The sequence below is a fragment of the Python bivittatus genome, unplaced genomic scaffold (assembly GCF_059951505.1).
Source record: "Python bivittatus isolate LINGU-HERP-01145 unplaced genomic scaffold, Pbiv_v1 ctg000020_np1212, whole genome shotgun sequence".
In the NCBI taxonomy this organism is placed as follows: domain Eukaryota; kingdom Metazoa; phylum Chordata; class Lepidosauria; order Squamata; family Pythonidae; genus Python; species Python bivittatus.
In genome coordinates this window covers 73998154-74010127 of record NW_028277030.1, presented here as the reverse complement: position 1 = coordinate 74010127, position 11974 = coordinate 73998154, and the positions used below count along the sequence as shown (strand labels likewise).

The following is an 11974-nucleotide window of genomic DNA, read 5'->3' as shown; positions in this document are numbered from 1 at the left end:
GCATAAAATTGCCTTGGCAATTATTACTTTTGTGCTGAAAATGTTTTGGTGCAAATATCAATTACATCAAGAGATTGTACATTTGCAGTAGCACATTGCAGAACTGGAACATTAGCTGTGCCAAGCTGAGAATTCCTAAGCTGCCTTTATGGTGGGTCAGTTTCACAATTATTAATAATGCACCATTCCACAGACTCCAGGTGGGCCCCTCCATCCACACTCACATGAATTATGGATTGAGATCTGCTAGCACATGTCCATGGGTACTCACTGCCACAGGGAAGGAGAAGCAGCTTCCATTTATCATTTCTGCAAAACTGCCCCAAAAGATGGCCACGGGAGCCAGGACTGATTTTTAATCAGCCCCCCCCTTTTTAATGAAAATAATGCTAACTGCTTAATTTATAACGCTAAAGCCATTGGTGGCCTGCTCCTGCTCCTAATGATAGTGGGGAAATATCTACTCTCTGTGTATGTACAGAGGACTAATCTGCTTAATTTTTCAGTACTAATGTACGGTTTGACCTCTCAGCAGCATTTGATGGGCCAACCTTCCCTAGGGATGGTACACGCCAGATGTGCTAGGATATTGAGGAGTTGTAATCTAACACATCTGGAGGTCATCAGGCTGCAAAAATCTCCTGTAAAAGGTGATGCCTTCACATGCTTGAGGTGTTACATTGAGACTGAATAGTGTGAAGAATCAGCAAATATCTGTAGGGAGGATAGCACAATTAACAGAACTATTTATGAACTCATTTTTCAAATATATCTGATTGTTAATTATGTTTCAATAATAACTTGTAACCTGTTGTAAAAGTTAGTCTAGTTGCACCTCAAGAACTTGCAAATTTATTCTGGAGTAAGTTGTCATGTACTTGTGTATAAAGAAGTGGAGCTGAGTTTCTATAAGATCCCCTTCCTCCATATCCCCAGCTGACTGAGATCTTCTGAAGAAATTCAGCTACAGCAGCCTTTGGCCTGTCCCACAGTGATTCATGGTTGAGCCTTCTCTCTGATCATCCCAGTTCTGTGGAATGCACTCCCTGGTTTGTTCAGGGTCATAACTTCTTTGGTAGGCCCTACAAATGCCTTTTTTAAAGTAGGTTTTTAATTGTGGTTTTTGGCTGCTGGCTTTCTTTTTTTATTTGTTGCTTGAGCCATATATCTGGTTTTAATGTTGATTTTAGGTCTAACCATAAACCTCTGAGAGACTTAAATTTAATAAATAAAGTAATCCACAAGCTTAGATAATAATAAAATTTTTAGTCTCAAAGATGCTGAACAATTCTTTGTTTACTATATTTTGGAAGTCTTCATTCATTCATTCATTCATTCATTCATTCATTCATTCATTCATTCATTCATTCAAGTTTATATAGCCATCCATCTCACTTTTGTGACTCTGGGCGGCTTACAATTAAGTAGCTAGAAGTCAGAGGCAGGCAAATGGGAAAGCACCTTGTGAAGTTTCTGCAAAGTGTTTATGTCCTCCTTGTTCATTGCATTCAGGGTGGGAGGTCAGAGCAGCAGCTGTTTCTTTTTTTTATTTGAGTATTTTTTACTGTGCAGTCATTTCTTTGTAAAAATCCCCTCCTACAAGGTATCATATTAGTTACAACAGTGCCAGGACTGGTGTAGATTCTGGGCCGTTTTAGGGAGGGGCTGTGCAGGGTGCATACTTCTGTGGTAGATGACTGGAAGGGCTTTGAATTTCCTAGATCCCTTGAGGCCACATTCAACACCTTCTCCCCTAATCACAGTTGAAATATTGGTAGTAGAGGAACAACAGTGGAAGAGGTTCTCCTTATCTTAATGTGATGGCAGATCTCCTTTTCCACCCATGGAAAGGGAGCTCCACAATATCTTGCATGAGATCATTATATGATAGTCCAAGTGTGCCAACCTGGTCAGTCCTAGATTAACCATTTGTTTCCTCGTCTTTTCAAGATGGGAGGAGGAATATTTATGTCAGATGGCAGAATTGGCCTGACATCTTCAATTTTCCTTCTCCTTCTCAGTGCAGCCTTAAATATGTTCACATCTCATTCAGACAATTGAAATGTCAATTCTTTTCCAGTATTTGGTGGTGGTGATGAGATGATGATGATGATGATGATGATGATGATGATGATGATGATGCATTATTAACAATGACGGGGCACAAAAAGAAGATTGAGGTTCAGTAGTCCTGAACAGCTTGGCTGTGAAGAGAGAAGAAAAGAAGAAACATGCACTTCTATGAAATTATTCTTGCTGCAGTGACATTTATAAAATGAATTTGTTTTATCTCTCTGTCCAATTCACTAATTCCCTATCCAGCTGAGAAGGAAAAGATGGGAAACATCTTGAAGAGTCAGTATGAATTTTAAACTGGTGCCATCTTGTCTAGTTCATCTTTGTGTTTTCCACAGGGAATCTGACAAAGCATATGAAGTCAAAAGCGCACATGAAAAAATGCCTGGAGCTGGGGGTATCAATGACGTCAGTGGATGATGTGGAAACTGAGGAAGCAGGTATATGAGTTTCTGGACTGCTGGAGTCATTGCAGTATACAAATGACTCATCACATTCTATCACTTACTGACAAGAGAGGCTATGTTAAGAATTTATGTTTTCCCTCATGTCAACACTAAAGCATTGGAAATAATATTGATATGTTGGTTTGAAGTTTACAGAATGTAAAGGTTATCTTTATGTCTTATTTATCTCATCCTATCCCGTCCCACTCAGTAAGGTATGCAACTGGTTCTAACACACAATATTCTTAGAAGTTGACATAATTTTTTTCTCAAAAGAGTGTGAGAAATTTTGGTACCACACAATGCTGTTAAAGTTTTCCTCACTGCACTTTACACAAGGTATCTGAACATCTCAGCTCCTAGTTTTTTGGCAGGAGAAAAATAGTAATTTAGGCCTCATTGTGGTATAATAAACTTTTTAAAGGCATATTACTGGATAACTACAGCTCATATTTTTTAATAGTACAACTCTACTTAGATGTAAGCCCTATCAGGTTAATCAACTATTCCCCTGAAGCAGGTATACAGTTGTAAGTATACCTTATGTATGTAAATGCTGGTTGGCAATCAAATATCATGTGATTTTGGTTGTACTCTGAATTTATTCAATTTTGCAAAAAGTCTCAGAGAGGCATGGAAATCAAACAGGATTATGCATTTGATGGTGCAGAAAAATGTCTAAAGTAGATGTCCTACCCATGTATTACTGAAAAGCATCTTTCTCTATCACATTGCAATGGGAGCTTTAGGCACAATCAATAGCTTTATGGGCAAAAAAGATCTGCAGTTGAGTTCAGTTTTGTGTCCCTTGCATATGACTTACTGATTTGTTACACTTGTTTCAGAAAATATGGAAGATAACCACCAAGAAATTGAGAAGAACAACATGACTGGCACGTCAACTGAGCATCAATTCTCTGATGCTGAGGAGTCTGATGGAGAGGATGGAGAAGACAATGATGAGGATGATGAAGATGAAGATGATTTTGATGATGCTTTTGGAGACTCAACACCCAAGACAAGATCTCGAAGCACTAGCCCCCAGCCACCCCGATTTTCCTCATTATCTGTGAATACTGCTACTACATCTTATGGGGGTTCTCCTGAGAGTTCTGTGGGACATTCCTCCTTGATAAGTTATTTGGTCACTTTACCTAGCATTCAGGTTACTCACCTCTTAACAACAAGTGATTCGTGTGATGATTCACCAATGACAGAATATCAAAGATTTTTCCAGAATAAAAGTACAGATTCTGAACCTGACAAAGACAGACTTGACATACCTAGCTGCATGGATGAAGATTATATGATTTCCTTGGAGTCCAACTCATCTCCTAGAGATTTTTCATCATCCAGCCAACAATCATCCCCTGGGTATGATTCCTCACCATACAGAGATAACTCACCAAAGAGATATTTAATACCCAAAGGAGATCTGTCACCTAGAAGGCATCTATCACCAAGAAGAGAGATTTCACCTATCAGACATCTTTCACCAAGAAAGGAAGCTGTCCTAAGAAGAGAGTTATCACCACGTAGAGATGCTTCCCCAAGACGGCATCTGTCACCACGGAGGCCAGTGTCCCCTGGGAAGGATGCATCTTCTCGAAGAGATCTGTCTCCACGAAGAGAAAGACGATATATGGCCTCTATTAGAGCAGCATCACCCCGGAGAGGCTTATACCATAACCCATCGTTGCCCTTGGGACAGTATATACAATCTGAGTCAGTTCCCTTGGGACATTCGGTAAGTTGAAAATAATGTGGAAATAGGCCTCCTAAAATGATTGTCTACAAAAAACTTTTTAACATTCTTTCTTCTATTATGTCAGTTGGATTCTGAGGTAATGGAAACTGAACTCTCAGAATTGGCTTAATTGCTAGGATATGTGCTCAGACTAGGATATTGGTTTTGGTTGGCAGACAGATCCTTACATCTTGTTAGTCAATGAGATATGAGCCCCATAAACATCTGTTTCTGCTTAGGTTGTTGGGGGGGTTTTTTTGCTTTTCCCTGTTACTGCAGCTTCCTATCCCATGACCCAGGCCCTTCCTTATCTGCTAGTTCTTGAAGGTCTTTTTGGAGGCTTTGATGGGAAGGAGGAGAAATCTATTTACATTACTGTACTTTCATTCATGTAGAGTTGGATCTAAGTTCTATTTATTTAAATGAAGCAATTTGTTCTTTACACTGATGAAAACAGTAGAATAGAAGTGAGCAACCTGAGACCCCAGGACCAAGTCCCCAAGCACTTTTCTTGTGGCTACCTCTGGCAAGAATCACTGACAGTGATACTCACAGTGAGTATCATCAGCATATTGGGGAGAGAATAGAGCCCCAAGGAATCCCACAAACAAGGGGAATAGGTTGGAATTCTCACTCTCCAATACCAACTCAAGCAACCCACAGAGGAAGGAACAGAATCACTTCAACACCATGCTTCTCTCTCCCACCCACTAAGTCAGTCCAAAAAGATGGTGCCAAAAGCTGCTGAGAGTTTAAGGAGGGCCAAGATGGATGCACCAACTCTATTCTCGTCCTGCCAAAAATAATCAGCAAGTGAGATCAGTGCTATCGCAATATTATATTTCCAGGCCTAAAACCCAGCTGAAAAAGGTCTAGATAATCTGTTTCCTCCAGGGCCCTCCAGAGCTGCAATCCAATCTCCTTCTCAACAAGATTCCCTAAAAAGGGAAGAAATTTGTATAGTCCATGAATCTAGCAATGGCTTCTTTTTTCCCCCCCAAACTTTATTAATTAAAAATAACAAATGAATATGTATAAGACATTGCATAATACATACGAAACACCGTTAACATATAACAATATATACATAAAATTATAACATAAGATAATATATACGTAGGGGGACGCAGTGGCGCAGCGGCTTAATGACGCTGAAAGTTGCCGGCCAGAAATGGTCGACGCTTCAGCGGTTCGAGTCCAGCCTTCGCATTAGCAGGGTGAGCTCCTGTTTCCTCCCCAGTTCCTGTAAACCCAACAGTTCGAAAACTCACGTGAGTAGATAAATGGGTACTCTCACTCCAGTGGGAGGAAAAATGCTGGCGGTGACTTGCAAAAAAGGAGTCGGGAGCAGTTGCTGGTAAGCGCGAAAAACCGCGCGCGCCCAAAAAGGGCGCGAAGCAACGGAAACCCCGCCTCCTGCGTTCGCCAGCTGGGCTCTGCTCTAGGAAGGAGGCTCTGGCAAACCACTTCCGAAAAACAATTGCCTTGAAAACTGCAAGGACTCATCCAAGCAGTCACTGCAGAGTCGGTAACGACTGAGTGCAGATAAATATATATATATATATATATATATATATATATATATATATATATATATGTAGAAAAGAACATAATAAAGAAAAATACAGAAAAAGGAAAAGAGAGGAAAAGAGAGGAAAAAAAGAAAAAAAAACATTTTAAAAGTGGGGTTTCTAACTGTCTGAACAGTGAATGTATCTACAAATATATTATTTATATACATTGTCTATATAAAATGTAGTTGTCAAATATCTAATTAAATAGAACCTAGCAATGGCTTCTTGAGGAGGGGACAGACCACTGCTTCCTTAAGAACAGGATCACTCCTTTCCTCAAGGATGAATTTAAAACTACCTGGATCCAACCACATGTCTCCCAGGATGCTTGACCAGCTAGGAGGGTTTTGGATCTAATACAGAGCAGAATCCATGTGGAATAATATCTTTATTTGGCCAGCTGAGGAACTAGGAAATAATGTATAGGTTTTCAAATATCAAAGTCCTTTGCTTCTTAAGAATAATGCCACTGACCTTTTCACATTGTGTCAGAGGTAAATCTAGTGGTCTGTGATCCACACTGTCTTCTTTTGCACTTATTTGCACTGATGGTGCTTGATGCAACCTACTACATAGCAGAGATCTATAATTTCATTAAAGGCTTTTCTGTAACAAGTTCTCCGGATGTTATAACAGCATTGGTTAACTGTCCTGGAACTAGGATGTCTTACACTGAGGCAGCAAGTTCAAAACACTGACATGAATAATTTTATTAGCATTTTTTTAAAAAAAACTATCTCTGTAATCAGCTGTATTTTTAGATAAAAATTATTAGATGTATGAATAACTGCGCTGTTTCATGCCAGTCTGTTACCCACAGATGTATTTTTCAGAACAAAGATTTTCTTTCTTTATTTATACTTACACCTGAATTCAAAATGACACCCCCACCCCCCAAGAGTAGACAGAAAAGAAATTAAAACACAGACAAAAATTCTGGGAAAGCATTGCTTGTCAGCCTTGAGTTGCTGACTCCAGCTGCAAACAGTCCTGCAGATTTCTGCCACCTCCCGAAAATGTGTGCTATGACAGTTTTAACACATGCTTGTGCGTACACTTGCTCGAAGCCATGTTCCCAAACTCTCTTTCCAACAGAAGCAGCAAAAAGAAAGGGAAAGTAACAAGGATGGAAATGGGGTAGGGGATAAAGTAGACTGGCATTGAAAAATGTGTGTGTGGGGGGTGAAATTAGATGAGGATGTAGTAAATGGAGGAGGTAAATGGACAGAGAAAGAAAGGAGAGACAAGCCCTAATTAGGCATAAGAAAAAGAGTTAAAATTCAGTAGGCTAATCTTCAGAGGCATCACCTTTGCAGCAGTGGGGTCTGTAGTTTATTTACTTCATATTTATATAGCTGACCATCTTACAAAACATGACTCTGGGTGGCATTCAATAAAAAACAAACCATAAAATAAACAATATTAAAACATTCTACTATTAAAAGACATCCATCAGTATTACTATTAACAGACTAGCAGAGAGGGTTCAATGTTATAAGCAATACAGCCACCTCACTAGTTCACCATTTCCTTGAGATCCCCAAGCCTGTTGACATAACCATGTTTTGAGAGACCTCCAGAAGGTTATCAAGGATGGGGCCAGTCTCACTCAGGGGGAACAATGTTCCACAGGGTGGGTGCCATGACTGAAAAGGCCCCTCTCCCTGGGTCCCACCAGATATAACTCCTTAACAGATGGGACTGCAACATACCTCTTCTGCCAGACCTGATGGGGCAGGCAGATGTAACCAGGCAGAGGCTGGTTACTGTTGAGCAGTGCAGCTCATGGAGCAGAGGTGTAATATTGGACACATGTAACTGCCCGTGCTGCCACATTTTGTACCAGCTGAAGCTTCTGGATATTCTTCAAGGGCAGCCCCACGTACAGCACATTACAGTAGTCTACCTGGGAGGTGACCAGGGCATGAGTGACAACGAGCTACTTGTATTTTTGCCCAACAGCCCTCCAAGGGGCTGCCTTTGAAGATGACTCGGAAGACTCAATTGGTCCCAAATGTGACAGCCCATCTGCTACAGTTGAGCCACCCAACACCTATGTTCCAGTTGTTGCACTGGTTGCTTCCAGGTCTAATTCAAAGTACTGCTTAAAGTTGTATCTGGATCAGCTCCTGGGTACTACAGGACTGTTTTCCTAACCAGATCTGGCCTACCCTGTGTTTTACTGCAGGGAGGGATTACTCAGGGTCTACAATCTATCTAAAGTAGGAGTGTAATCTGTTGCCTTCCGACATCAGGAACCCCAAACCTTCTTTTGTCAATTGCTCAATGGTGTGCAGGCTTGTTATTAGATAGTTTTGATTTGTGTGCTATTGAATTTTTTGTATTTTCCTTGCTTTTGTAAACTGCCTCAAGTCCTATGGAAAGGGGTGGTATTTTTATTTATTTGTTTACAAATGTCTTTAGGCCACTTAAGTCATTCGACTATGTGGCTTATAGTGGTGACATACATAACATTACAAAAATTATCAAGTTATCAAATAATCATGATCAACATAAATCATAAATATAAAACCTTGAATAAATAACTTTTGTTGTCTACATCTGCCTGCATATTTCTCAGTGACTGTAAAGTGATCCCCTCCCCAATTCACCATTAATTATTTGGGAAAACAGATGCTTCTTCCTGCTACATGCACAATCCATACAGTTCTAGAAGTTATCCAGGATTAAAACAGTGTAACAGTTGAATATGTTTAGGTCATCAACCTAAATAAACTCCTACCTTTTCACTCAGTGCTACAAGACATGTAAAAGATTATTTCCTTGTGCTGTTTAAATTCTGAGATTGCATGTACTACTTCATGTGTAGTAGTTTCTTAAACTAACTTGAAGGGCTGCCTTAGAAACTTCCTTAGAAAACTTCAGAAGATCCCCAAAACAAAGCTATGAATCATCCTGCAGCCTGCCTCATTGGTTTTCTTGTGAACATTTTCAGCCAGTAATTTGTCAGGATTATGCCCCTTCTCCAAATATTTTTGTCTAGTACAGTGTTTCTCAACTTTGACAACTTTAAGAGATGTGGACTTAACTCCTAGAATTCCCCAGCCAGCCTGCATATGAGTAGCATGACATTTCATCCTAAATATAGTTGGTTAGGGTTGTAGGGTTGCTAATGTGCTGTATGGAATGAGTGTTTTGCCAAGCCACTAACAAGAATGGTGTAGTTCTCCTTCCAGAACCAGGGAGCTGTTGCTTTATCTTTATCTTTCTCTGCTTGCAGAATTCAAGAGCAGGATTGTTGCAGGCACCATATTTCAACTTGCCCGGAGAAAAAGGCATTCTGGAGCATCACATCCCTAACCTGTTTCCTGAGGGTCCTACCGACTATGTCTTTAGTCATCTTCCACTACACTCCCAGCAGCAACTTCGTGCGCCTATCCCTATGATGCCCATTGGGGGCATCCAAATTGTCCATTCGCTCCCTGCAGCCCTGTCCGGTTTACACGCTCCGTCCATCTGGCCTCTCCCCAAAGAAAGCTCTGGGGAGAAGCAGTGGGAATTAGGCATCCCCCCGAGGCATCAGGAGAAGCATGCCTGTCCTCCCACTTTGCATGCAATGGCTCAAGGCAGCACGTCTACTTCTGAGTTACTGTTGATGAAAAAGAGTACTTCGGAGGAAGGGGTGGTTGAGAGGGAGCAGGAAGAAAATATACAGACTTGTACAAAAGCCATAGCCTCTCTCCGCATTGCCACAGAGGAAATCCTCCATGGGACGGAGCAATTGCAAAGGGATTCCGAGCCCTTTCAGAAACCCTTGGAAAGTGCACATTTTAGCATGGAACACTTTAGTGGCTCTGAGCCAGGTCAGATCTGTGCCTCAGCCACCAGCCTTGACTTGCACAGTGGGGAAAAGGACCTTCCTGGTACATCACAGCAGACTGCGGTATCTCATTCCACCTTTTACAGCAACAGCAGTGTGGAGGTCAGACCGTTAGGCTACCCGAGCAGGAAAGATTCAAGCACACAGGAACGGAGAGAGCCACCCTCTGAAAAAAGCAAACCACAGTAATCTGTGAGGTGTGAAAACTTGTTGACTCCCCCCTCCCCTTCCCCAGTGATAGAAGGAAGTATTTGAATTTATAGCATGCTGGTTCTAAGTTACAGTAGTTTGCTATTATATATACTTTTGTTGTATCAAAAGAATTGAGTAAAACTACAAGTCGTCATGAGCCTGACCAAAATGAAATTTCAAAATTCTTATTGGGTCTGGTACTTTTAACCTGTACAGGTGTTTGTGCCTTTTCTTTACTTTTGCTTATATTCTTATAAGCATTTTTTAGCAGTAATTTGTACATATTTTAGAATTTGTGTATCTGCTTTGTAATAAATGTAATTTCTTTCCTTTTTGGGACACTTTGACCTAAACAATGTAAAGCAAAAAACAAAAAAAGCATCAATATATATGTGAGGTTGCACTAAAATATTTTTATATGATTAAAAACTGAACAGCTTTTATGTACAGCTCTGATTCTGTAATACTAATATTTATTTACTTTGTTTCATAAATTGTACATTTTTTCTTAATGTTGCGGGTTGCTTTTCTATGTGAAGCATGGGATTTACTGTTGCATTATTAGAACAAAAATGTATATTGTAAACAAGATATTTAAACTAGAGTATCTTATCTTATTCTGCACTTATGCATTAGTTAAAAAATAAGATAAAAGGATGTATCAGTCCATTCTTAACTCTTGTAATTTTTTTTTTGTCTCTTGTTTGCTGGATCAACTATAACTTAAAAGTGCTGATTGTGATTTTAAAGAGATAGTACCGTAAAGCATTAAAGTAAAACCATGTGCTATTGTGAGTTTTTTCAAAGCTTTATAAAACAGTTATAAATATATTAAAAGTATTTGGTCTTATGTGAACATGTTGCTATATGCTCCTTTAAAAAGAATATGGGAAAACATTCCACCCCGTGTAAATATATGCAACTTCAAAAACTGGTGCAATTTCATATCGATTGTGTGAATGCTTAAAGGGTTCTTCCCATTTCTAGTGAGGTCAGTGAATAGTGGGATCTTGACCAGAAGAGAAGCACGATCAGGTGATAGGACATCACATATCAGTATCAAAGTGTCTTTAAAACAAGAGCAATGAAATCTGGCATCCTTAGCCTTGATTACAGAGGAATCAAGCTTCTACTCCAGGTGAGAAAGCACAGGTTTGTCTGCACAGAGCTTAGATAATCGGCTGGTCCGATAGCTGGTAGTCAGTGCTGGGCACTGCATACAGGAGACAGAGCCATGGAAGCGAGCTGGAGCTAGTTGAAAGCAAGGAACTGAGTCATATTGCCAAGTTATCTCGCTTCTCAGGGGGCAGGGGTAGGCTGGGTTATGGAAAGGAATGGAGAGAAATAGTTGCTCACAGCTGTTTGGGGACAGACATTCTTCCTTGTTGGGAAAAAAAAATGTCTTTCATATCTGCAGATCTGTCTAAGAGGAAAGATCAGCGGGCAAAATCAAGATTTAGGGCATTTAGAGCATTCAGTTGTCTTGGGAGAAGTTTGGGAGGAACTGTTCCTACGTGTTTAAAGGTATGATGGATGCCCCCAAATATACATACATCTACCCAAGTCATCAACAACAAAAAAACTGGGTTATTTTCTGTGCTATTTAGTGGATTATAATTCTGTGAAAACACATTTGTATACTGAATTGCAATACATTTAAGGAGTGTTGTTTAAAAAGAAATAAATATACAGTTACATTACAGATCTAGTGTCCAGTTTTCCTGTGGTGTTTTGCTTTCCTCCCCAAGTTAGCAGGGGAAGCTCTGAGCTGCAGTCCTGGATTCTGCACTTCACTTGCAAGGAGGCCACCTGGAACTCAGTGGAATTTGTTCCCAAGCAAAGAATTGGGCTGCATGTTACCTAGAGGTGTGTAAACTGATGTTACATTTTGTGAGCACAAAAACATATGTAATATATTTTATTTTGCATGTAACAACAACAACTAATAATTGACACTGGTTGTCTGCAATTTTCCAAACTATTACAAAATTATTATTGGAATATTTGACACTCATTGCATGTTTTTGAAAGAAAAAAAAATCACCCTAATTCATTCTTTCAATTCACCCAAACCTTCTGAATGTAGGCCACTTTACTG

At 40.0% G+C, this 11974-nt stretch overlaps 1 protein-coding gene across 3 annotated transcripts in view; it reads left to right on the top strand.

Moving 5' to 3' along the window:
- Nucleotides 1-11578, top strand: part of HIVEP2 (HIVEP zinc finger 2) — a 143590-nt gene extending 132012 nt beyond the window's left edge. For all 3 annotated transcript variants that reach the window (XM_088141576.1, XM_088141570.1, XM_088141586.1), the window contains 3 exons: nucleotides 2415-2516; nucleotides 3368-4269; nucleotides 9085-11578. In XM_088141576.1, coding sequence (XP_087997702.1) covers nucleotides 2415-2516; nucleotides 3368-4269; nucleotides 9085-9873 — 1793 coding nt within the window. In that variant the 3' untranslated portion in view covers nucleotides 9874-11578. The remainder of the gene's footprint in view (nucleotides 1-2414; nucleotides 2517-3367; nucleotides 4270-9084) is intronic.
- The last annotated feature ends 396 nt before the right edge of the window (nucleotides 11579-11974 follow it).